The sequence below is a fragment of the Clinocottus analis genome, unplaced genomic scaffold (genome assembly GCF_023055335.1).
Source record: "Clinocottus analis isolate CAN_PGR_092001 unplaced genomic scaffold, fCliAna1.0.p SCAF_5, whole genome shotgun sequence".
Lineage (NCBI taxonomy): Eukaryota > Metazoa > Chordata > Actinopteri > Perciformes > Cottidae > Clinocottus > Clinocottus analis.
The window spans coordinates 16,232,629-16,256,613 of record NW_027176207.1 but is presented as its reverse complement, the minus strand read 5'-3'; the positions used below and the strand labels follow the sequence as shown (position 1 = coordinate 16,256,613).

General features: G+C 40.1%; 2 protein-coding genes across 3 annotated transcripts; both read right to left on the bottom strand.

Annotated features, from left to right (window-relative positions):
- Positions 1-26: 26 nt before the first annotated feature.
- Positions 27-13,702, bottom strand: bckdk (branched chain ketoacid dehydrogenase kinase). Its single transcript, XM_068601281.1, has 11 exons — positions 13,321-13,702; positions 11,310-11,378; positions 11,093-11,203; positions 9,267-9,314; positions 7,571-7,690; positions 7,210-7,308; positions 6,710-6,783; positions 6,012-6,140; positions 4,009-4,098; positions 3,687-3,842; positions 27-2,845 (listed from the first exon to the last, which is right to left on the bottom strand). Exons 1-11 carry the CDS (start codon positions 13,564-13,566, stop codon positions 2,701-2,703), a joined length of 1,287 nt encoding a protein of 428 aa, XP_068457382.1. The 5' UTR covers positions 13,567-13,702; the 3' UTR covers positions 27-2,700.
- Positions 13,703-14,304: 602 nt separating this feature from the next.
- On the bottom strand, positions 14,305-23,984 carry lrwd1 (leucine-rich repeats and WD repeat domain containing 1). 2 transcript variants are annotated; one of them, XM_068600734.1, is made up of 16 exons: positions 23,941-23,984; positions 22,890-22,976; positions 22,143-22,377; positions 21,205-21,324; positions 20,916-21,062; positions 20,722-20,814; positions 20,162-20,530; positions 19,586-19,703; positions 19,326-19,432; positions 18,856-19,066; positions 18,378-18,450; positions 17,994-18,137; positions 17,364-17,467; positions 16,825-16,986; positions 16,279-16,388; positions 14,305-15,755 (listed from the first exon to the last, which is right to left on the bottom strand). In XM_068600734.1, the coding sequence occupies exons 2-16, from the start codon at positions 22,967-22,969 to the stop codon at positions 15,603-15,605; spliced, it is 2,226 nt and encodes a 741-aa protein (XP_068456835.1). In that variant the 5' UTR covers positions 22,970-22,976; positions 23,941-23,984; the 3' UTR covers positions 14,305-15,602. The 2 variants fall into 2 exon arrangements, with proteins under 2 accessions (XP_068456835.1, XP_068456836.1); XM_068600735.1 differs by having other exon boundaries at positions 19,586-19,700.
- Between the last annotated feature and the right edge of the window lies 1 nt (position 23,985).

Here is a 23,985-nt window from a genome sequence, read left to right as displayed (position 1 = left end):
TAAGATCAGACTTTAAGTTCCAACCAAGTAAAATTTAATGTCTATACAGAGAACACAACCGGGAAAAAAAATTCAGTCAAGGAGACAAAACACTCCATGGCAGCAGGTGTAGTCAGTAACATGACTCCAATAATTGGCTTTGTATTGGAGATTGTCTTTTGTTGTTGACTCACTTCTATTTGTAAAAATTACAAAATCAGAAACCAGGAAAATAGAAATTACCTGATATGCTGTATGTACACCCTTTTCCCCTCCTAGAACTAAAAAGAACACTGCACCCACCCAACCCATGAATAATGTTGTGGAGTTTGCCTGCACTTCTCTTTTGAGTCCAGCAGAGGGCAGACAAGATTTTCATGCTACAGTCTGGCAGCCAAATTCTAAATTTAAAAAACTACCTCCAACATTTTACCAGCAACAATTTGAAATAGAAGAAAATGTCAGAATGATAATGATGACATACTAATGTGTCTTTAAAAAAAAAGGGACGCGAACCATCAACCATTGTTTACCTGCGTCTGGCAGCTACGTGGCATTAACTCGCACCTTTGCTTTACATGCATAAACTACATACTACATCATCAAAACCTTCAAAGCCACAATAAACACATTAATTCATACACAGTCCTAGCAAGAATACAAGTACAGATAATACAGGCCATTCTACGTCACTCTGGAGACGCCAATTTGACGGGGTTATTTTAGATTTCATGTCAAAATAAATACGAGCCTCTTACAAATTAAATTAGATTATGTTTTCCATATATCTTACAACAGAAAAAACTAGTTCACTCGTGTTTTCACAATGTCTCACAAGATAAAAATCTTAACTCAAGCAACATTTCGTTTGTAAACTCATTTTGCTTTTTGTTGCGAGTCCAAATCCAAGTGAACAAGTTACTGAATTTATAAGATATAAAACATTGTTAGATTTTTAAAAAGTCAAAAAAAAGTGTCTAATTTTCCTCATTAGGTAGACTATCCACTGCCAGTGAATCTGAAGCTTTGAAGCTTTAAAATGAAAATGTTGGCTAACAAAGTTCATAAATTTACCATCTTCAAAATGTCCTTCCTGATAAAAACTGACATAAAATGCTAATATTATGAAAAACACTCCAAATAGATAAACTTAAGTGAAAATTCTGGCTGATCTGTTGCTTGACGACTGGTGCCCACTGTGGAATGTTCAACAAAATGTGAGGAGTGCTTGAGGTGGATTTCTATTGTGACAAATTTCATGACTTGGCTTCAGTTATTGTCTGAACTGCATGAGTACAACTCAAACGGGAGACTCAGAAATGCTCATCAATTATTTGCGTCCTTTAGTTTGAGAGTGTCAATTTTATCTGCGATCATGAATGATTTACATTCTAAGATAAAAGAGGTGTTTGAGGAATGACCGATTTGTTTAGATGATGATGACGTTTCAGGTAACATGATAATAAAAAGAAATAGATATAAGGTGTCTCAAGCTAATGTCATAGTCAAGTTGTGATCAGGAGTAAATGGACCTTAATAATGACTAGAAACCTTTGCTTAGATGAACTACCATATTTAACAGTGCAAATTGACCCATCTTGAAATGTATTCTTATAGAAAAATATTTTCAAAAAGCCAGCAAACTCAAACAACTGACACACTTTCTAAAAAAAAAAAAAAAAAAAAGAAAACAAAACATCTAAAGTCAAATAAAACTGAAAAAGAGAGGACACTATTAGACAATACTTCTCTGGTATATTGTTACTTTGTTAAAAGTAAAGTCAAAAAAGCTGGGAAATTGAAACAATAGACGTGCGTCTGTGTGAACCAATAAAGGCAACAAAAAGAAAACAAGAAAGGTCGGCATGCGGGTGAAGGACTAGCGTCACACAGTAAGTAAGGCAACTGAACACCTCGCTTGCTTCCCTGCCTGAAAGCTCCACACAATGACTGCTGAACAAAAGATGTTCGTCGTGGCGCGCGAGACGGAAATCTGTCAATGAGCTTTTGCCGTTTTGTCTTTGTCTTAAATTTCTTTTTTTTATTTTGTAGAATATATTCGCTTTTGTTTGTTGAGGGTCACAGCACATGCTGAGGCCATGTGGGTTGCACTAGCGCTGTTGTCCCTCATAGATCTTACATTTTGAAGCAGACGACTGCAACCGCACTGGAAGGATCCAGTTATTCAAACTGTATTGATCATCGCGGAACGTGCTTTTTTGTACTCTGAGGAGATTTTGACAGGGTTGCTGGAGTGTCTCAGAAGTTTCATTTGAAACATTAAATCATCAAAATTGTCTGTAGTTATTTTGAGGGTATGCGACAAGTAACTTCAAAAGCGAGCTTCTTGAAAACTGAAGCTCTTTTTCCATTCTTTCTTTCTTTCCTTCCTCCCAACAGTAACATCATTTGTCCAGATAACCTCTGACATTTACATGCCACAGGGAACAAAACACAATGGAAAAACAACTGATAGTATCAACTTGAGAGCTAACATAGCTTATAATCAGTCTAAGGCAAAAAAAAAAAAAGGACAAGTTGTGGGTTGGTGAATTTAGGAGGTTTCTGCCAAAATACTGTGTGTAGACTATCACTTTGTGGACCAAAGTCCTGTAGTTCATGCCAGCTTTCTCGGTGTGTGGTGGGGGAGTAGGGGCCATCTGTGCTTCTGCGTGGCCCGATTCCTTGTTTCCCTCTACAAGTATGACTAACAGGGGAGCTCTACACTCTGAAGTTCTCTCCCTTGCCGTCGATGTGGCGCAGACGCAGGTAGACGTCAGTGCCGATGCCCTGCATGGATTGCACAGACAGAGAGCCGCCCAGGTACTCGGCGTAGGCCCTGGACGTGGGCAAGCCGAAACCGAACCTGCACAGCACAAAAGACACAGACAGCGGGGTTAAAACGTGACGGCGAGGCACAGGTGGTTGAACATGGTCTGTTGTCAGGAAAACATTGAAGCCAAGTGCAGATGAAGTGGAGGACGAGTTCAGCGCAGAACTGTGAAATGACACCTGCGGGTTAAATACACAAGAAGTCACTGCAAAGCCTCCTGAAGGCATAATAAGGTGGCATGAACGTCATGATTTAATTGATACTCACCCCTTTCCCTCTTTGACATTGTCAACACCAATGTGAGAAAACGTTTAGAGATAGTGAGACAAACTTCAAACTCTCATTTAGTCAATGTCCCCATAGTGCTGCATGAGAAGGGAGAATACTGGAGCCACCACTCTTCTCCACAAACATCCGTCGAGTTTAACATTTTCATTGTTCGTTTCAGCTGTGATTTGCTGTTCCGTGGTACGTTGATATAGCTGATATTAGCTGATATTAGCTGATATTTCCTGATTCAGTTTCAATAGTGCCATGGGTCTTTAGTATGTTGTTTGATTTTCTTGTCAATCAATGTATCAACATTAAGGTTAACAAGTTTTATCATGAAAGCACATCAAATAAAATGTAATCGCCAATGAATCTTCAATTTTATTCCATTCATATTAAACAAAAAAAAAAAGTTCACTCCTAATCATTGTAAGGGTGTACGAGTACAATATGAAAACATCCAGCTGCAATCAATAACCCAAGCAAATGTTCATCAGCAATCAATTTAACAAGATTGAATACTAGCCAATCAGGGGCAGATTAGGGCGGGACTTCAGGGTAAAATTATCAGCAACAAGGACAATCTGTATTTTCACATTCTCACCCATGCATGGGGTTGGACTGGTTTCCGCTGTTGGTAATGTTGTTGAAGAGGTTGCTCATTCGGGGGTCCTGTGCGCTCTCCTCAGCTGTACTGAAGTGGTAATCCATCACCTTATCTATAATATTGTGAGGTATGCCGCCACCGCGGTCTGAAATCCTTAAAAAAAGGAAGCGAAAAGAAGGAAAGTTACTTTTGGAAGCTTTAAGCGACACAAATTGCTTCTGTTTCTGACCAGGATGGATGAAGCTGGATTTAATACTCGAGGGAAGGTAAACCAGAAGCTTTAAACCAGTAGCTATTGAACAGATATCTCGACACTCACCTGATGACAAAATCAATGTCGTTATTGGCAATGGTGACGACCACATCGGGCACGTTGTATGGGGTGTCCAGGTGGCTTTCCATGGTTGCCCTGAAGAGACATTAGATGAGTAAGACAAGATAAAATAATCCTTTATTAGTCATAATAACCTGCAATGTCATAAGGAATAAATGCAAATTGTGTTCTTATCAAGGGTTTGTTTGTTTTTCGAACCGTTTGATATTAAGACAAAAATCCAGACCGAATTGCTACGCTGACTTCAACCACTAGGTGGCATGACTGAACCGCTGCGCCCGAGTGCAACTTAATGGCATTGTTTTCTGCAGTGATTACACAATAGACCGTGTTTTTTGACTAAATTCTTTTGTCCGATTTTTTCTTTTTTTACAAACAAACATTATATTCTGGAAATCACATTAATTATTACTAATGCACTACAAGTTAAATTCAGCTTTGTGACACTGTCGGCACAGTTCGCTGATGTGGGCTACTTGAGTGAGTAGATGTATTTGTCAGACAAAGGTGTTCTACTGTCTTACTGCTCGGGTCGTTTAATTTCACTTTTATTTTGTATTTTAGCAAATACAGAACTGTGCACAAACCTGCGTTTGAATTAATGCGCTTCTACTTGAGCTATATATGGCTGTGTGTGGGCTCTAACACGCAAAGTTTCACCAAACAAGAGCTCACTTTAAAGTATTCGTTTTGCAGAGCCCTTCTACAAAGTCCTAAATGGACTGTCGTGACGGCATGCGTTGGGTTTTGTTTTACTGGGTGGCTGTGGACGAGCATCACTGCACTCGAGTGCCTCTCATAGGACTTCTACCAAAAGGTATTTTAGTTCCACTCATATCCTGGCTCATGTCCATCACATTAACCTTACAGTCCTGCATGCATGAAAGCTAAATGGGTACCTAATAAGGACTGAGGGACAGCACTAAGACTTCTCATCTAGATTCTTTTTGTTATCTTTGTTCCTTATACCAGAAAATGTGTAATGATTTAATGTGAAGATGTTGATAAGAATGGTATTTCAGTGCAGTTCAACATTTAATCTTCATGATGAAATAAGTTAAGTATTATCGAGAGAAAAGGTGAATCATGTTTTTTTATTTAAGGGGTTCAACCATTTACGACGGCCTATTTGAGTAGGTACACATTTCTTTCCGAGAGAATGGGGGTGGGGGGATATTAAGAAATAATATCAGAATTTATGAGAAAAAAAACTGGTAAATAGTGTATATTCTTGTCTGAAAAACTTGTCTTGTCTGAAAAACCACAAGGCTTCACTCGGCAAGGTTGGATCAATCTCATCGCACCACAGAAGGCACCTTTAAAACACTGTGTTGCCTCGTGCAAAACCACGGTAACGCCAGCCGCCAACTGAATTTCGTGGAGCCTACAGTAGCGTCTTTAAGGTGTGGTTGGACCTGAAAGAACAAATACGCATTTTCCTCCATGTTCTATGTAATTTCACAGACATGAATAAATACTTGTATCCCTAAATACACATTACCACCATAGTGTTTAAAATGCCATCGTCTGTGGTGATGAGGTTGATCTAACCCCTCCCTCTGGAGCAATATTCACTGAACCCCATTTAAAGTAACAAGATATATAATTATAGATACATTAGTTAATAATAAATGATGTGTGTATTTTCTTTAATACCTTTTTTCTAGATGATGGTGGTGTACTTTTGGGGGTTGGATTGGAATTTGAAAAGGAGGTTTTTGGATTTGTGTGTAGGTGCTGTGATCTACTTAGATTTTGTGATGTGAAGGATGAGAAACGACCTTCTGGCAGTTAAACATACAAAAGTGAAATTTCCAAGTTCAATCCTCGATACAAAACAATCGACCGTGAGCCCTGTAATGTGGAGTGCACCGAGAACCGACTCTCTTGTTTCATCTACATTTACAATGGCTGTCTCCATGTACAGTGAGTGAGTGTGTGTGTGTGTGTGTGTGTGTGTGTGTGTGTGTGTGTGTGTGTCATGTTACCTCATGGCGTTCTTGAGGAGCTCGGGCAGGATGTAATCCAGAGGCAGAGGGATGAAGGGGAAGCGAGCGGCGACGTGTCCGTTGATCCTCACTCTGGGCGAGTTGCCGTACTGGTGCTCACACAGACGCCTGGTGGACGCGAAGAACCGTCAACGTTTACCGTGGTCGCCGAGCGAGTTAAGCATGTTAGCATGCGAATGTTTGCTGATTAGCAGTAAACAAAGTGCAGCTGAGGCTGATGGGAATTAGCTTGTGATGATTATGCAAGATAAAAAATAAAAAAATGGCTAAATAAAGTTATTAGGAGGACTTGGATATGTGAAACTAATATTCAAAATATGATATGTTATAGAAATATATTCAAATTGTAGTCACACTTTACTTGATTAGCAGCTGATTTAATTGTAGCTGTACACGTCACACTAACAACAAAAGATAGATTATAATTTTCAAGCTGATTATGAGCTCACAAACTCCATGAACTTTCTTTGTGAACTTTTTTCTGAACTTGGTTAAAAAAAAAGGGCATTAGATAAGATTGCAGAAGGTAAACAAAGATGATTGCTCATATCTCATTCACAGCTCCGTGGAGTTTATCTGCTGAACTCTGACTTCTCTCAGTCAACACAGCGCTCATACAGAAGCAGAAAGTCATCTAAAGGTGATAAACAAACAAAGCCGTGCGACTAAGCGCTTACCTGGCAAAGTCCACCCACTTCTCCACTATGTTTTTGGGGTAGAGACGTCTGCCAATCATCCCAACGTAGTCCGGCTGAAACGAGAACAGAAATAATTCACAGTTTACTCAAATTAAAGAAAGAAACTGTATTCATATAACTTAAATCTTATGTTATATATTAAATCTTTCATAGGAACTAGTGTGGGATGTTTCTTCCTCCTGCTGTACGTATATAGAGATCACGCTATTTTTAATTAATGACATGAATGACACATGCTTCCTTATGACAGAAAGCATTCCCCATCAAGCACCGTTTCCCTTTTGTTTGAGAAATGTTTAATGAAAAAAAAACTACATTGACTAGCTGTTTTGGGAAATTAGAGATAAAAAAAAGAAAAAAAGAAGGTGTTCACTGGGTAATGTGATGCTGTGGAATAGCTACGACAACATATCAGGCTACAGGAAAACAACATAGACCAGAGGTTTGACAATTTGAATCCCAGAAACACTCAGACGTACGTTCTCTTCGTGAAGGGCGAGGTGATGCGTGGCCAACATCCGGATTCCCAGACGAGAGCACAGTGTTGTATCCAGGAAGTTGCGTATGAGGGCCTCGTCCTGCAATGGCAGACAAAACATTGCTCTTGAGACCCATCAAATAAAGATGGAAGCGGAAATCTGGAACATTACAACTACATGTTGATTTTAAACCCAGATCAGACAGAGAGAGATTTAACAGAATCGTTCTAATGATTTATAATGATATGTCATCAATATAATACAACACATGCTATTATTACAAAATCATTAAAAATACATTCCAACACTTGGATCCATCTTGCAGTTGGTGTTCTGGGAATTTTGGAGGTTCACTTCATACCTGGATGTGTCTGCGACACTCCCTGAAGCCCTGGGCCAGCATGGTGACCACGTCTTTGTGGTCGTCCAGCAGCTGCTGCACCAGCTTACAGAAACGAGACTCCGTCTCCTGATCCCGGATCTGCAAACAACAACGGCCCACTTTAATTCAGCCCATTCAAACTCTATTTTAGAGACCGATTCGGTATTTATTCATTTGTAAGTATAGATATATATTTGATATATTTTATTCAGAGGCGTCCTTGTATTCTGAAGTGCACATTTGATGTTAATGCAAACTCAGCACTTCCTCTATGTTAGCTTGTTTTGATAAATTCAGCATAGTATATCTCGTCTATGATGAAAGTTAAAACAAAAAGAGTAATATTTTCATTTTTACTCAAACCGTACATAAAACTCTACACTTCCTGCACAGATATTTCACAATAAAAGCCTTCCAGCTGATCGAAGGGCATAATCCCTCTATTGTCTAGCTCCTAATGACTGACTGTAGCTTGACAATGATCGTAGAGGCAACTAGAATTTCTTTAGTGAAAGATAACAGTTGTTATAGTGATGCAATTAGTGCTGTTAAAAAATGTGCATTATGTACATCAATAAAACATTATAGTTTACCATGTAACACAGTACAGGTTACTCCACCCCCTTTTAATGTGATTTTAGTCAGCCTAAATTTGCTATAGCACCCAGAACCAGAAAGGCACAAGTAGCAGAGCTAGATATCAGACAGCACTCTGAGTTCTTACAAATGACCTCTGACCTCTGATAGTCTCATTAGTTAGTCTCAACCCACATGGTCAGAAGTATTGATTATCAATTCCTGCTCGTGTGGTGGAGCAGACTGTAAAGAGTTAGTGTCTTCTTGGAATGGTTGACTTTTCTATTCTGAAAATTTGTCTCAATGTGGGAACAAACGTGAGCCTCAATTTTCAATCATGCAAAACAAAGAACATGTTCAGCAGGTCTGCCGCTGCCTGCTTTCGTGCACTAACACGTGGTCACATGGACATGTTTGTCAAATTTACTGTCAAACAAAAAGTAACAGAAGAGGACAGACCCGCATTCCACACTGTCCATGTTTACTGAAACCGAATCCATCCTGATCCCTGAAACTAAGATTGCACAGGCAGTCATCTGTTTGTTTGTAGGCTGTTCTCGTGCAAAGAAATCCTTTTTTTTTTTAAAAATCAATGACTCTAAAAAACTGAATAATCAACTTTGAATCACAGAAAGCACCACTTTGAATCTTGTGTTTACGAGAGATGTGTTCATGAATTGCTTGGAAATAAGTCATTTAGCATTACCATGAAATCCTAGTTAACTAAGACCAAAAGGACTCATTAACACCAAAAACAATACCTCATCCTCCCCTTTGAGCACAGCTCTTTGTTGTATGTATTTGTTTTAATGTATTTCTTTATGTATAACCTTCTTATAGTTATTAATAATAATCTCATGACTTTAGTTTAAGTAACAACATTGTAAAGCCCTCATACAAGTGCAGAACAAATAGACCAATCCGTGAAGTGCTTCGTGCAGGCAGACGAAAAGTCTGACTTGACAACAAATGTTCACACTTCCTGTTGACAGTCACGAGTAAAACCGCTTCTAAAGAAGAGAAGGAATTGAACTTATGACCCCGTGTGTGTGTGTGTGTGTGTGTCTGCGTTTCCTGCGTCTGTGTGTGAGACACTCACCTGGGGAAAGTCAATGAGTACGTGGTAGGCTCTGATATACAGTTCATGCTGCAAGAAAAGGACAGAGAGAGGCAGAGGCTGTAGTTAGGCTGTGTTCATCCATCCATCAACAAAGCATCAGCCCCTTACTGACAAGTCCACATGTGGCTAACATTACATAACATTTCAGGATGCTTCTAAACTATGTCCCAGAAAGAAAACACAGCAATAAATGCTGTTCCTCAGTTAAATTAAAGTTCAAATAGTGGGACTATATCAACCTCAATTCATTATCTGGACGTGTATCCTTTTAAAACTCAAACTCTACCTCAAGTATTGTTTTCTTTAGACAGAGAGAGCGAGTGAAGCCGCCCGAGCCTACATTACAACTAGTGGCATAGAAAAGGAGCTGCACATTATGTAATCTGCATAGAGGAGCTCCAGAGAGGAATCTGGGTGAAAGTTCATCATCAACAAGGAGACGCAGTTGAAAAACACTGTTCCCTGAGGCCAACAGGAGACAAACCAGAAACTCTTACTGAAGGGGAACTGGAAACGCATAAAAACAAAATCTGGAATAATTTTACTGTCTGTGAATCTGCATGCAGATAGTTGTCTGGGTTTTCTTCACTGATGTTGTGACATCTGTGTGTGAGGCTTGGGTCAACACCTCGACACATGAGGGCTCGCAAAGAATTTTGTTTGTCTGAGATGGCATTTGGAAACTTTAACAGCGATGTGTCTTTTCCAGGAAATGTGCCCTGGTTGCTATGGATATTCAACCCTGTGTCATAGAGGTGACTTTCTCCTGAAGAACAGCTTAATGAAGAAAAAACATGTTTAAAAAAGGGTGTCACTGGTTCACACAACAGACCCGGAACAGTTGTGATTTTGACTAACTACATACAACAAACCTGGTGAATACAGCACATTCTCTGAATTCCATTATAATTTAAGTCCTAATTTTCAATTCAATTAAGAACTTTAGTGAGAGATAATCAGATTTTGTGAGAAATTAAATTTCGGATTTGCATGCCAATATCAATTTCGGCGACGTAACTGTGTGTCACGACATTGTGATGTCAGACTTTCAACACCATATGATTCGATGGAAATGGGATCAATTCTAATGTTTAATTATCGCCCAGCACTACACTACTTATGCTGTTTCCTGCTCTTACCTTATCGGCAATGGGTCATGTCAAGTTGACCCACATACTGAATACTGAAGGTTACACATGTTAGACTGTCCGATACAATCAGAGTAGAAATTACTGGCACAACTTTACCCACTACCAGGGTGCATGGCCAGAGGACAATGTCTGAAGCGGTCAAAACGTTCCGTATCATTTACAGAAGTCTGTGTGATATCAAATATGTATAATCTATGCTAAGTGCTTTCAGACAAAGAGCTGCTACCATCATGTCTGCAGACCAGCAATATTAATGTTCTGTGTGTTTACATGGCCGGCAACATCATTTAAATCTGTCGATGATCTACGTTTCTAAGAATGAGCAACCCTAAACTTACTGTTTAACTTCAGAAAAAATTGTAGCTCAGCATAAAGAGAATTTCCACTGCTTGTGAAATTGTGAATGGAGGTGCAGTGTCTTGCCCAAGGACACGTCGACATGTGAACAGGAGGACACCGTGTGAAGGCACTTTAAGATAACATTCCCCTCCTTACATTCAAGGTTCGGCCACAATACCCCTGTGCAGTGGCCCGTTTGTCACTTTCTTATTATAGAATCAGCTGCATGGCCGACGCTCCTACACACTTCACGTACGGCTCCGACTCTGCAGCCGGGAGCAGAGCTGGTCATGTCTTGTGAATTGCAGTTCTTACCACTTGCAGAATGGTGGGGTTGCAGCCGATAATGAAGGGCAAACTGCGGAAGCCCTTGATGCGATGAGCGATTCGCACAGGCAGCTCCTTGTGTAGGTAGTTGGCACTGCTCTGAGATGACAATGACAATGAACAGCAAGTCAGTGGGAAGTCGCGCAGATCAAAGACCTCGTCAATGAAAAATATAAACCTCTCTCAATGTGCCTGAAGTATTTACCAGGATGTGGTGCCCATCAGGAGACTTCCCAGAATACAGCAGGGTTGCTAGGGTCAGTCGCACTGAGGCCTGTAGAGACATTAACACGTACGATCACACATACATTTAGAGTCAAGGCTGCAGGTAACGTGACACTGTGAGACCCATAAAGACTTTAAGAAAAACTGGTAAAACATTTCAGGACCAACACACATTTAGAAACAGCAATAATAGGGTATTGTTGAGTTAAATATCTCACTACCAATGCTTGAACTATACCAAAAACCAGACTTTATTTGACTTAAATATAAATATATTTTTCTCTCAAACCTTGTTTTATTTATTTAACAAAAGACATCATATTTTGGATGTTGCAATTGGATGTTGTGTTGCAAACACAAACAGACATACAGAAACTTTGAGTTTACATTTAAATAAATAAATGAACTATTTAAATAAAGAGCAGTAATATTATTTTAGGAGCCACTAAGCTTTTGGTCGGAAGTCAGGCTTGTATACGAGCTGATTTGTTGTTTGATATTTGCAGGTAGTGAACCATGAGTTATAAGTAAAAAGTGAACCAGAAGTAAACCTGAGGTTAACTCGCGAACGCCAAATCCTGCTTTGTAATATAGGCTTGAGGCTTAAGACCTCAGTCATTTATTAAGCTGTATCTGTGTTGAGTGAAAACATCAGCGTACTTGCTTCTTTTCAGAACCGGAATGTACAAGGTCCAAGAACAACGACAGCAACGTCACTCTTTTGTCCTCCAACCCTTTTTTTTAAATCCCTTTAATCATCTTATGACCTCCCCCAGAGCCCACTGTACCAGGTCAATGTGTGGCGTAATATAATCAGACACAATTGTGGTCGTAGAGATGAGCGGCTATCGGCACCTAAATTAACAACTCTATCTGCACTTAACATATAATAGTCATATTGCTTTGGACATCTCCATTTTTCTTTAGTTGCAGCTGATGACCATGTTGTAGAAGGGCGGTGGTTTTATGACAGTATTATTGAACTGAACTTGAAATGCAGATGCAAAATCCTTCCTCATTTAACTGTGAAGAAATACTTGCTGTGTGTGTGTGTGTGTGTGTGTGTGTGTGTGTGTGTGTGTGTGTGTGTGTGCGTGTGTGTGTGTGTGTGTGTGTGTGTGTGTGTGTGTGTGTGTGCGTGTGTGTTCCTTAATGCATTCATAAATGTTTTTTAGCATAAATAAAAATCTTTTGGGGAAAAAATTGTTTGAGAAGAAAGATGGTAGAATGCTTTTTGACTACCTAGAAAGAAAACAGTTATGGCAATTTATCTATTCATAATTGACAACATTTCGCCATACAAGTGCCGTTATAAGATGACTTATCATGAACTCGGAAAACTTGACCTCCATCGCTGAAACTTAACACCAGCGAAACTGAAAATATTGACAGCTTTTTCAGTGAAGTAACCACCAGAGACATCATTTGAGCTCGCATGACGTTTTCCCAAAGTGATTGCGTTACTTTGTCTGCGATAAACGAAGGTCACTTGCTTAAAAACATAATGTTCTCACAAAGAACCGAGACGCTGCATTCAAGGCCTCGGGGAGGATCGTTTAAATAGCGGTCAAGCTAAAGTAACAGGACTAGCAACTGTTGAGTTACTAACTATAAATCTGTATTAATAATCGTGCATATAATCACAAAAAAGCATTGTCTTGAGAAAAATAATAGCTAATTGTGTTATATTGTTGACATAACGTTAAGCTGGATCTTCAATTTATTTTAATTAAAATGAATATATTACTTGCTAAAGTAATCACATATTGTATCGTTACCGCGTAAGGTACCTTCCATCGGGTGACAACTACGAACGAAATCTTTCGAGTTTGCTTTGAAATACGAAGCAGCTTCGTATTAACGTGCCCCTTTTCAGTGTCCGTGAAGGCATCACAAACCTTGCTAGCAGCTAGCTTACTCTCAACTCGTTGTCGGAGCAACGGTTTCAGAAGAGTGCTCCAGCTAAAATAACTAAATGTCATGTCATTTACCTTTTCTGCAGAAGCGTCAATTGCAGACTGGTTGTAAAACGACGTGACAGTCTTCGACCGCTCCCTCGCCATCTCCGAGAAGCCTTGCATCGATGAGGTGGACCGAAACCTGCGGCTTCCCACGCCTGACATCGCCGGCACTGTTTTGGTGAGGGTGGCCAGCAGGAGGCTGCCGAGCCTCGGCCTGGGCCCGCAGGTCGCACCGCTCAGCATCTCCACCGCGATACCCGTTAGTCCCGGACTCATTTGGAAGGCGAGCTGTGTGAGTAAACAAGGGGAGCTGCCTTGTTCCCGTTACTAGCACTGGTTTAGAGGGGGTTTGCTACGAGGCCATTGGGTTTGCGTCGAAATGGTGCACAAAGGCACGTCTCTGGATACAGTAGAGAGGGTACAGAAAGGGCTTTGCGCGCATTGGCCAGAGAGGGGAAATCTGGGGGCGACGCCATGACAGCTCAACCAATCAGTCAGTCCGGAGGCGGAGCAAACCCGCCCACCTCCCGCCCCTTGTACTGAACTGCAGGGAACAGCCGGGCTTGGCTGATAAACAACAAGTATTCTAGCCTGCGACTGAAGCTCACAACAAGAGGAAAGGGTCGACACTAATGCATGTTTAAAAAATCCTGCGTATTAACCCCACTCCAAACTCTAATCTGCATTGCCAACTTGAACTTGATTTGGTCCTTCATGGTGGTAGAAGAAATAATCTGATGTCTAAATTGCACTAATGTGCAATATAACAGTAGTTAGAAGTCATCCCTTCTTATAAAGTAGAAATGTAAAGAAGCATACAAAGGAAACACTCAAGTACAGTATAAGTACTTAGATTGTACTTAAGTACAGTAGTTGATTAAATGTACTCAGTAACTTTCCAACACTGGTTCATACTTCATTGTTCCCAGAAACATTTGGTCTATTTTGTACATATACACTCAACAACTGCCCACGCACACACACACATAAACCACATCATGAAATACGTTTTTTAAATGCAATAATTCGATTTATTGAATCAAGACAATTGTACAACTTCAAACATGATGAGTTGCACACAGAAACACACAGTAGAAGTACTCTAGGATTAGACAGTAAGAAGAAACACACACTTCACTGTGTTTATCCTGAAACCAGTAGTCAGGCTGCTCTTCTACTCCTCTTCACGCCTCACAGCAGTGTTGACTTTCAGAGAGGACTGTTTACATTCTTTAATGTTATCAGGACATTACATAAAGATACTTTAAACAGCAAGGTCCAAAGACTGACCTTAAAAAAAACAATGAGGTTCATTCACGTACAATCATTCACTACAAGTATGTACATAAAAAAAGGTTATGCACAAATTGCACAAAAAAAACAGTCATGAATTTAAAGTTTGAGTCTTCCTATTCATAACTGACTTTATGAAAAATTGTCAAACAAATTAAATCCCCATTCATTATTTTCATCCACTTGGGGGCACAAAGAGTTGCGAGGACAATCCTGACTCACATTTTGTATCATCGTGTAAAGCTTTTATGGCTAACTGGTAACATTAGCATTCATTTGGGAGTTGTGTTTCTGAACACCGAGCAAATATTCTAAGTATATGTTGATTTAACATAAAGGCACACGATTAAAAATGCAATGATTTTCATATGTTTCTTTCTTTTTGAGCTACAATAAAAAAAAAATCTATTTTGCTTCCTTTGGCGGTACTTATGGCGATACGCGGTAATTGCAGGTGAGTTTTCGGATCTCACTCTCCAGAGATCTAAACCGGGTCAGGAATTTCTGGGAATGTCACCACAGCCACTCAGTTCGTAATACAAGGGCTTTCATCAATTGGCCATATGCTTAGTCACCATTGTATTTACACATTCGGGGATAATGCCTTGAGATACACAACTACGTACAAAATCAAAGAATTGTGTGTCACATAGCGACAATTGACAACTCTCTTCCGTTGGCTACTATTTTAAACAGCAGCAACATTGACTTACATCAGGATAAAATTCTGCAAATTAAAAAGGTTAATTTTTTTATGCCAGAAATTACTCCAATTGTATTGCACTGACCGATCTCACGGTTGATCTCAAAACATAAAAGTCACATTTCCCCCACACAAATGAAGAAAGCAAGTAAAAAAGGCAATACAGGATCCCTGCAGTTGGTCTCCGTTGCCTGAGACAGAGTACCATGTTGGTGTTACGGGAAACAAACCATAGCTCATAATTACCTAAATTCTTTCCCATTAGAAAATAAACTACGGATTGAATCATGCGTTTCAGCCACACAGCCAGGGTTGCTCAGGAAGACTCCTCTCTTTTCCACACGATCACCATATTCTTGTCACTTAGGGCCACCAGATATTTGAGGTCAGGATCCATTACGACGCTGTTGATGGAGGGGCCTTCCACCTGGCTGTGGTCCTTCCTCACCGGGGTTGGCCACTCCAACACCTGTCGAAACAAAGACCACGTTATCGAGTCAGCGGTGAGCAATGCTTCACATTGATGCGCAAACGTCTTTAATAGTAGAACAAGAAACCTATGAACACATCTGTGGTAAAGCTTTTGTGTGATGCTTTTTGTTGATATGTCGATTGAATCCACAAAAAGATTACTTGACAAAATCACGTGAGTTAAAGTAAACAGAATTTCTTTGGTCATGCGCAGCCCTATTTTTGTTCTTTTATCATGGTCTACATGTTTGATCTACTTATGTGTTTGTTTTCAAGTGCTGCACTGGCGCAACTTGCACTCAACTGTGTTGACATGTCAATAAAGTATTGATTTTTCTACCACCTGACTACTTTTCCAGTAATGTCACAGTGTTACCAGATCTCAGCAATTACAGTTGGTGACCTAAATAGGACTGGCATTTCTTTTTTTTTAAACCTATAACATAAATGGAGGGTTCCCCTACGATATTTTATGAAAGCAGAGGAGTATAGTTAACAGGGCATTTCAAGAAGATAAATACCTCAGTGGGAAGTATGGGTTTCCCTGTGTGGAGGCTGTTTTTCTGCAAGTTGGAGACATGGTAAGTCCACAGCCTACCTTTGTCATCACCACACACTATGTAGGCTCGGCCTTAAGAGAGAGGAAATGAGCAAACACAGACACACACAGTACATCAGCGCGACTTTAGGCTCAGGCTCCTCTGATACTGAAAAACAAAGCTTAGTAAATATTGCAACAGTATACTGGGCTAGCCACAAACAGACATTAGAGGAATACACTAAAAAATAAATTAACTTGAAGGACAGCTAGAGGAGCACCAGCGTAATACTTGGGTGAACAGTGTTCATAATATGTGTTTGTGTATCGAGTAATGCATCTCTTTATCTGGGCCATAACTCAAAGAAAAGAGTTGAATAAAAAACGACTTGTATGCAACAAAACAATACAATGTTGATGAAAAAAGAGCATGCTCATACTTATTTTTTTCAGGTTTGATGAGGGATTATTCAAAAATTTAAACAAAATGAGAAACGCAGCATTACTGATCAGATGACTTGGGACTTACCTGGGCAGGTGTTGAGAGCCAGGTAGGGAATCTCAGTGTTGGCCCACTGCAGCTCAGCCAGAAGCACAGCACAAACTGTCCTGTCCTTCTTGTCAGGCCGCTGGGCCTTGGTCCTGATCCAGCTCCACAGATAAATGGAACAATGCATGTAGTTCTTGGAGGCTAGATGACCGTGAGGACAAAAGAGGCGCAAAAGAGGAGAACATTTCAGCAAAAGCATGGACAGAAACAAGGGATTTCTGCAGGTAGGGTCTTTGCAGATCTTCAACAATACTGAGATGTTTGATAGACTAAATACATGGAAGTAAAACCAGTCTTAAAGACAGGGACTAACAAAAGAAAAAGTATACTGCCATCTAGTGGTGAGCAAACTAATGTCAATTTAAATATGAATAAGCCTCTGAGTGCATAGCTAAAACACCTAATAACATTTAGTGTGACCCAATATTACTTATTGAGGGGCTATACTTTTCTCGATGTTGCTCGTAATACCACTGAGGTATCGTGGACTGTGGTATACTAGAAAGAGCCTTACTTACCCACTATGTCATCCGTAAGAAAACTAAGGCCATCAACGGTGTGGTAGTCATGGTCTTTGTCTTCCTTCCTATATATAGGGAAAGTTATCTCCATCTCTTTGGTCCTATTGAGAACAAAAAAACACATTAAATGTTAATGGCTGGTCCAATGTATGATTTTACACACATTGTTTTCTGATTAAAACTCCAGTCAACAAATATACCAAGCGAATGGAGATGCACATGAACAAAAATCATATCTGACTATCACCAGTATATTGTACTGGACAACTCTTTGTTAACACACAGAGTCTGGTCTTTGCACAGCTGGAAAAGAAGAGCTTGAAGTTTTGAAAAACTTGCAGAATGGTGACAATGAGGTCAGACCAACAGCAACATGGTGAAAAAAGAAGGGAAATTAAAGTAATTTAAAGGATGTATGTCACTGTGGCACTTTGTTAATCTGAGTATGCCCGGAATATATATTCATTAGCCATAGATTTAGCCGCGTTAACCTTTTAAAAATGGCCTGTATTCACTTCACATTTCCCCCATTCTTTGGAAATGTCTGCACTCTTAGGCTCTTTGGAGCAACCTGATACTCATATGGACAGAAGAACAGAATCACGTGCACACCGTGGATGCCTTTACCTCTTTGTGGTGTTGTTTTTGCCGAGTAGTGTGTTGTAGCAGTGCAGGCCGTCCTCGCAGGCAGTCAGCAGGTGTGAGCTGGTAGAAGTGGGGGGGAGGCAGATGTGCAGAGGGGTGGTGCTGATCTCCAACACAAGCAGCTGACTGGAGGAACAGAAATATTCTCAACACCACAGCTGGGACCTCTACAAACACAACCCTGCTGGTGAGGTTTGTTTAGAATATTAATTTAACTTGCAGTAGAGTTTTACCGCTAACTGTTTATAAAATGTATGAGGTCTGTCAATTTCCTTCTAGTCATAAGGTGTGACATTTTATTTCCTGAAAAATAAATCTACAGACTCACTGGACATAAAGGGACTTTTCACAAGCATAAATACTTACACAACTTTGTAGTTGTACTTGCTATCCACTCCACCGATGTCCCACATCACTATCTTCTTATCGTATGAGCCCGCTACAGGAGAGAAAGTGAACTGGTGAGTGATAAAGTGAAGTCGAGTACAAAAAAAAAATAAAAATAAGATGAGCCTCAATGCAGAATCCCTTTCAAAATATGAAAACATGTTCCACCTTGTTTTTTTGTTTTACAAATATAATACTGCATTTTTTAATGAAGGCCTCATTTTAATGTTGGACAATAATCTGCCTTTGAAATTTTTCCACATACCACAGACTCTGTTGCAGTCCTTTAAAAAGATTACTAACAATGTTGCACAAAATATGACTCAAGTTTTAGTTATGTAGAATTCTTCTTCTATCGGTCTGATGATGCTTGACCTCTGAACTGGGTGACTGTCAACTAAACAAAGCTCACACCGCTAGTTTGTAATCTATGAAATAAAAAGTAGCCATGGCTCACTGAAGAGGAAGTTTCCCTGCTGGTGGTTGAAGCGGAGGACCGACAGCGCTTTGCGGCTGGCCCGGAACTCCCCGTAGGCCACGTTGTTTCTGGGGTGGATCAGTTTGACCAGTCCCCTTTTCCCACCAGCTGCCACAATGCTGCAGTGTTGAGCCGAGGCCCCGCGCCCTCTGGACATCAACACCGTGGACCAGGAGAGGGAGAAGAACTCCTGTGGTGGGAAACGACAGATGCAAACGTCAGACAAACATATCAAGCTAATATTATGATACAAATACTAAATCAGTTCTGACAATTGCAATAATACATCTTAAAATCAGTATATGATGTGCTCTGATGTCTTCAAAAGTCATGCTGTCTGCATAAAATCAACCATGTTGTAACTTCTAAAATGTTTCTAGTTTTCTGTGACTGTAGATTTATAGAATGTAGACGTTTAAAAAAAATGTTAATAGATTAATGGAGCAAACCTCTCCAGGAACTTTGTACTTCTTCATCACCATCCCGGTTTCACAGTCAATTACACAAAGAGAGTCTCCACCGCAGGTAGCAACCAAGCGGCTTCCTCCTCCAGCACCTGTTGATACATAAGAAAGTAGACTGAGTTTATCTCTAGATTACTCCACTGAACAAGGTTATAGGAAAGTTTTATCTACCGATTCAAAGTCTTTCCTTTTGATCATCTAAGCCTAGTTTAAAAAGCCAGATTACTTCATCTGTATAACTGTACCAGTGTAATCTGGCAGTGTCTGGAAAGCACAGGCCCATAGCTGAGTTGAGAAGTCTTCTGAGCTGTCCTGTTTACTGTGGCACTGGAGGACGTGGAGAGGCTTCAGACACACCGGCTGCTGGAGGAAGGGAAACACAAAGAGGAAGATGGAGAGGAGATTGTAGCAGGCTGATGGGAGGTGGAGTGGGGGGACATTCTGACAATACCAATAGCTGGGCATTTAATATTGCTGTGCAGATATAAAGCTGAATGTAGTTGAGACATTTCAGGCTGATCCAAGATGGTGGACCAACCAACTAATATTGGCACTTTAGAGTCACACCTCCAGCAGGGCTAAAAATTATGTTGCACAAATTGTTAAAAAAAAAAAAAGATTTTTAAAAACATTAAAATATATATCTTGGGTTAAAGTTGACAGAAACACTTATCAACACCAACATACAAAACAAAACTATAGCAACATTAGCAGACCAAAAAAAGGGGCAGGTTGTGGACCAGATGTAATGCAGATTCCTAGTTGCCATTTACACAAACCTACATATCTTTAAAGGTGTCTAACAGCAGAGTGTACATTACCTGCGTCTTGCTGCAGCTCTTTATTGAGGACAGCAAGTCAGCGTCTCTCTGTCGCTCTGTGCTCGTCTTCTGTTGTGTCTGAGCGTCGTCATTCTCTTTGGTTTGTCGCCCTTTAGATTCTCTCCTGGGCGTCTCTGCCTTCATCTGCCCTCTGGTGGGGGTGGCGGGAGGCTGACTTATCTTGCGGGGGCTCATCCTGACAGCGCTGGTCTGGGTTAGCGTCGGAAGTTTGCGGCTGAGGCTGGCTTTGCGAGGACTCGCTTCAGCGGGGGAGTCTGGGAGATCTGAGCGCAGTTTCTTGCGAGGAGTCAGGCTTACACTGGTGTCAACTAGTACAGTTTGTTTCCTCTTTGTAGACGTTGAGACACCCTGAAGAGAAAAGAAGCAAACTTTCAATCAACTAATCATGAACACAACGTCTTGCATTTCCTTTTACAATCCCAGAATATATTTCACAATACCACTACCAGTACTTTCTAAAGTCACTTTATGGTTTCAGAATCACAATGACAGCCATTTTGGGAGAAACCGTATGTTAAAGCAGGCGCTTGAGATCTTACACAGGTCTCCTTTGTATCTGGAGAGCCTTTGGTCTCCGGTTCTTTCTTTGGTTCTGTCAGAGAGCACAGGTACTCTTTAGCAATAATCTCCACCTAAAAAGCAAAATGATACAAAGAAACAGACAGTTACTAAAAATGAAAGACAGTAACACAAAGAAAAAGGTGCCCGAACTTCTCCAACATTTAAAACTTACCCTCCATTTGGTGAAGTCGCTGACTGAACTGGGTCCGTATTTAACCTGCTGACGGGCTGTGTTGACAAAGTTGTCCATCAAGGCGGACAATTTCGCCGCTGTGATGGGATCCGGCAGAGAGAAGTTTTTCTCCCAAACTGCGATTATCTAAAATGACCAAAGAGTGTTTTTACATTGAAAACAGCAACACTGTATGCAATAAAAATTGCAGAAATATATCAAACATGACATAGACTTTGTCTTAAAAATATAATAAAATAAAGCTAGAAATAAGCATTCAGATCCATACCCTGGTCCTCAGGTTCTCACTGTAGACATAGCGCAAGTGGTTGGCAGTAGTGCTAACATCTTTACCGTTGTAAATCCTCAGTTTGGGCAACAACACCATAAGCTTGTAATTATCACTCACCTGAGGAAGAAAAGCAACATTATCAGTCAAATCTAGGACCCAGTGAGGTGTCATTTCCTTTTTAAAGAACTATGGGATTTTCTTTTTTTTCCATGATCAAAAAGCAAGGTCTCCGCTAATAAAAACATTTTCATAAGATATTGAATTACAGTTAAATAGATGCAGAGATAATCTTGGTGTAACTGCATTATATCAAATAATTATTAATTGATTTGGTAATATCAGTGAGGTTGAGGATTGCGACCAACTGAAACTAGAACAATAAAATCAAATACTGAAACTTCTTGCTGCGAGGTGAGAATGGCTAACCAATGACCCACTGGCTTTTAGGGGGGCTGAACAAAGAGAAACACAGAGCTACTTGCAGGTTGCAAATTGCATGGCACATAATCTCTATGCAACTTAACAGTTACTCAAAGCCATTCAAAAACAATTGTTTGTTTATTTCCCTGGTTATTGGTCACTTCTTATCTCCTGTGTTGTAAACTAAAGAGGTTTCTGTGGGTGAACGACTGGCAACTCAAAAAGAGCACAATGGATAGTTTCACACTCTATTCAAGGAGAATGATCAAATTAACATTTGACCATTTGGTGCGACCGAAGCTCCGACCAACAAAAGTTGTATGAGAGTTTCACAATGTAAAGCCAGCCATGGAAATGAGTTGGGAATGAGCTTGCACAACAGTATGGTCCTTTAACATAAAACAGAGATGGAAAGACCATGTGTGAACATGACCTTTAACCACATTTCTACTGAAAATAACCTCCCTAAAACTATGGACTAAATGCAAATAGAAAGCCATTAGCCCTATCCTCACAGTGATGTAGAGGTTGTCCTCCATCCTGAGCTCTTCCAGACTGCTGAGAGACTTCAGAGTGGTAACATCCTCCAGCTGGTTGTCGGTGAGGTCCAGGTAGCAAAGCGCGGGCAGCTCCAGGTTGTTGGGCAACTCCTCCAGTCTATTCCCAGAGAGATCCAACCGCTCCAGAGACTTGAGCCGGGACAGCAGCTTGACTGGCAAGTCCTGGGGCTTTAGTAACAGCCGGGATAAACTGAACAAAAAAGAATTTCGGGTTAGTGTTTCCCCAAGGCAGGAAACTGAATGAAAGAATAATAAATCTACACGGTTTCTAATTAAATTGACGTCGACACTGAGGTTCCTTGATCGCAAACCCAAATAAAACACTAATTTTTCTTTGAAAGCCCACATCTATCAACTTCAGTATCAAACAACGCTCTATATTGTACGTTATAAATATGTGGCAGAAATGCATGGCATTTTTTAAAAATAAAAGGGTAGAGAAAACCTATTTACATTGATAACTTGCACATAAGGACATTAAAAATGGGTGTGACAATGTTTAAAATCTTGTTTTAATTCTACTGATACCAATCTAGTCTAATGTAACTGATTGGTACATGATAACAATTTCAGAGCCGTGCAAAGTCTTTAAAATGTAATAGAGTGCTTTTTTTCTACACATATGAGTCACCACACAAAAATGACTGTAGAATCACAATTGAACACTATTGTAAGGGAAAAAAAACAACAACACATGCTTACTTCAGTGTCTTGATTTGCTCCAGTTTGTTGGTTTTGGGGGAGCCTTTCTCCAGTAAAAGTTTCTCTGTTATTTTCTCCATTGCTTAGCTGTAGAAAAGACAACAACTCAAAAGTTTAGATGCTGGAAAACCAACTGTAGAGTGAAGACGGGGTTTTAAAGAGTGGATTCAGTGCTCTCTTCTTTTGTAAGATTCTGGTCTGACCACACCCATCATCACTGATGGGTGCTTCCAAGTGCTTTGCTGCACCTATGATGACCCAGCGGGGAGCCCTAACCACACCCTGAGCACTCACACATTGGTGCACAGCTTAACTTTCGAGGAGATGGCTGAGCCAAACTTCTGTACATTCCTGTACAGCTCCCTTTTTCTTTTACATGTTTTATACTTTATTAAATTCTACATCAGGCAATACAGAAGTACAAGACACGGCGGTCCTAGGATTGTCAATGTTTAGGCTAGTTTTCTTTGTTTCAGTGGGTTCGGTCACTTTTGCATACATACTACAACACACATTAACCTCTCTGCTTATTTGTTTTCTGTTTTTTTTTTACAATAGACAAGCCACTCATTCAGTTTAGTGGGAGGCAGGTCTTGTCGTATGCTGGGGGTTGTTACATTAAAGATTGGTACCAACACCATACTATTATGTATAATGCAGTTTGTGGGTTTTTGGTCCACTAAATTTCCTCATTTTTCCAACACAATAACAAAACAACAACACAAACAGGTTTCAGTCTCAACTGCAGGTTTTGTACCTCACACAATATTATCTTTTTAAACACATTATCTTATCTTTTAATTCAAATACATTATTTTCGTTAGACCGTGATAGATTCCATGTTATAAAGTATAATAACGTTATTCGGCTACAGAGGTTAGTAAGCCACGTTGGAAGAACCATTTGTATCTTATTTTGAGGCTACTACGTCCTCATTACAGACTATAAACCACTTATTAATGAGTTTCGTGCCAATCTCAATCGTTTATCTGTTCAATAAGTAAACATTAGGTTAATTAATGTGTTATTGTTCATGGTTAAATTTACTTACCGACAATTCATCAACTTCACAACTTCTGTAGCGACTGACTGAGCT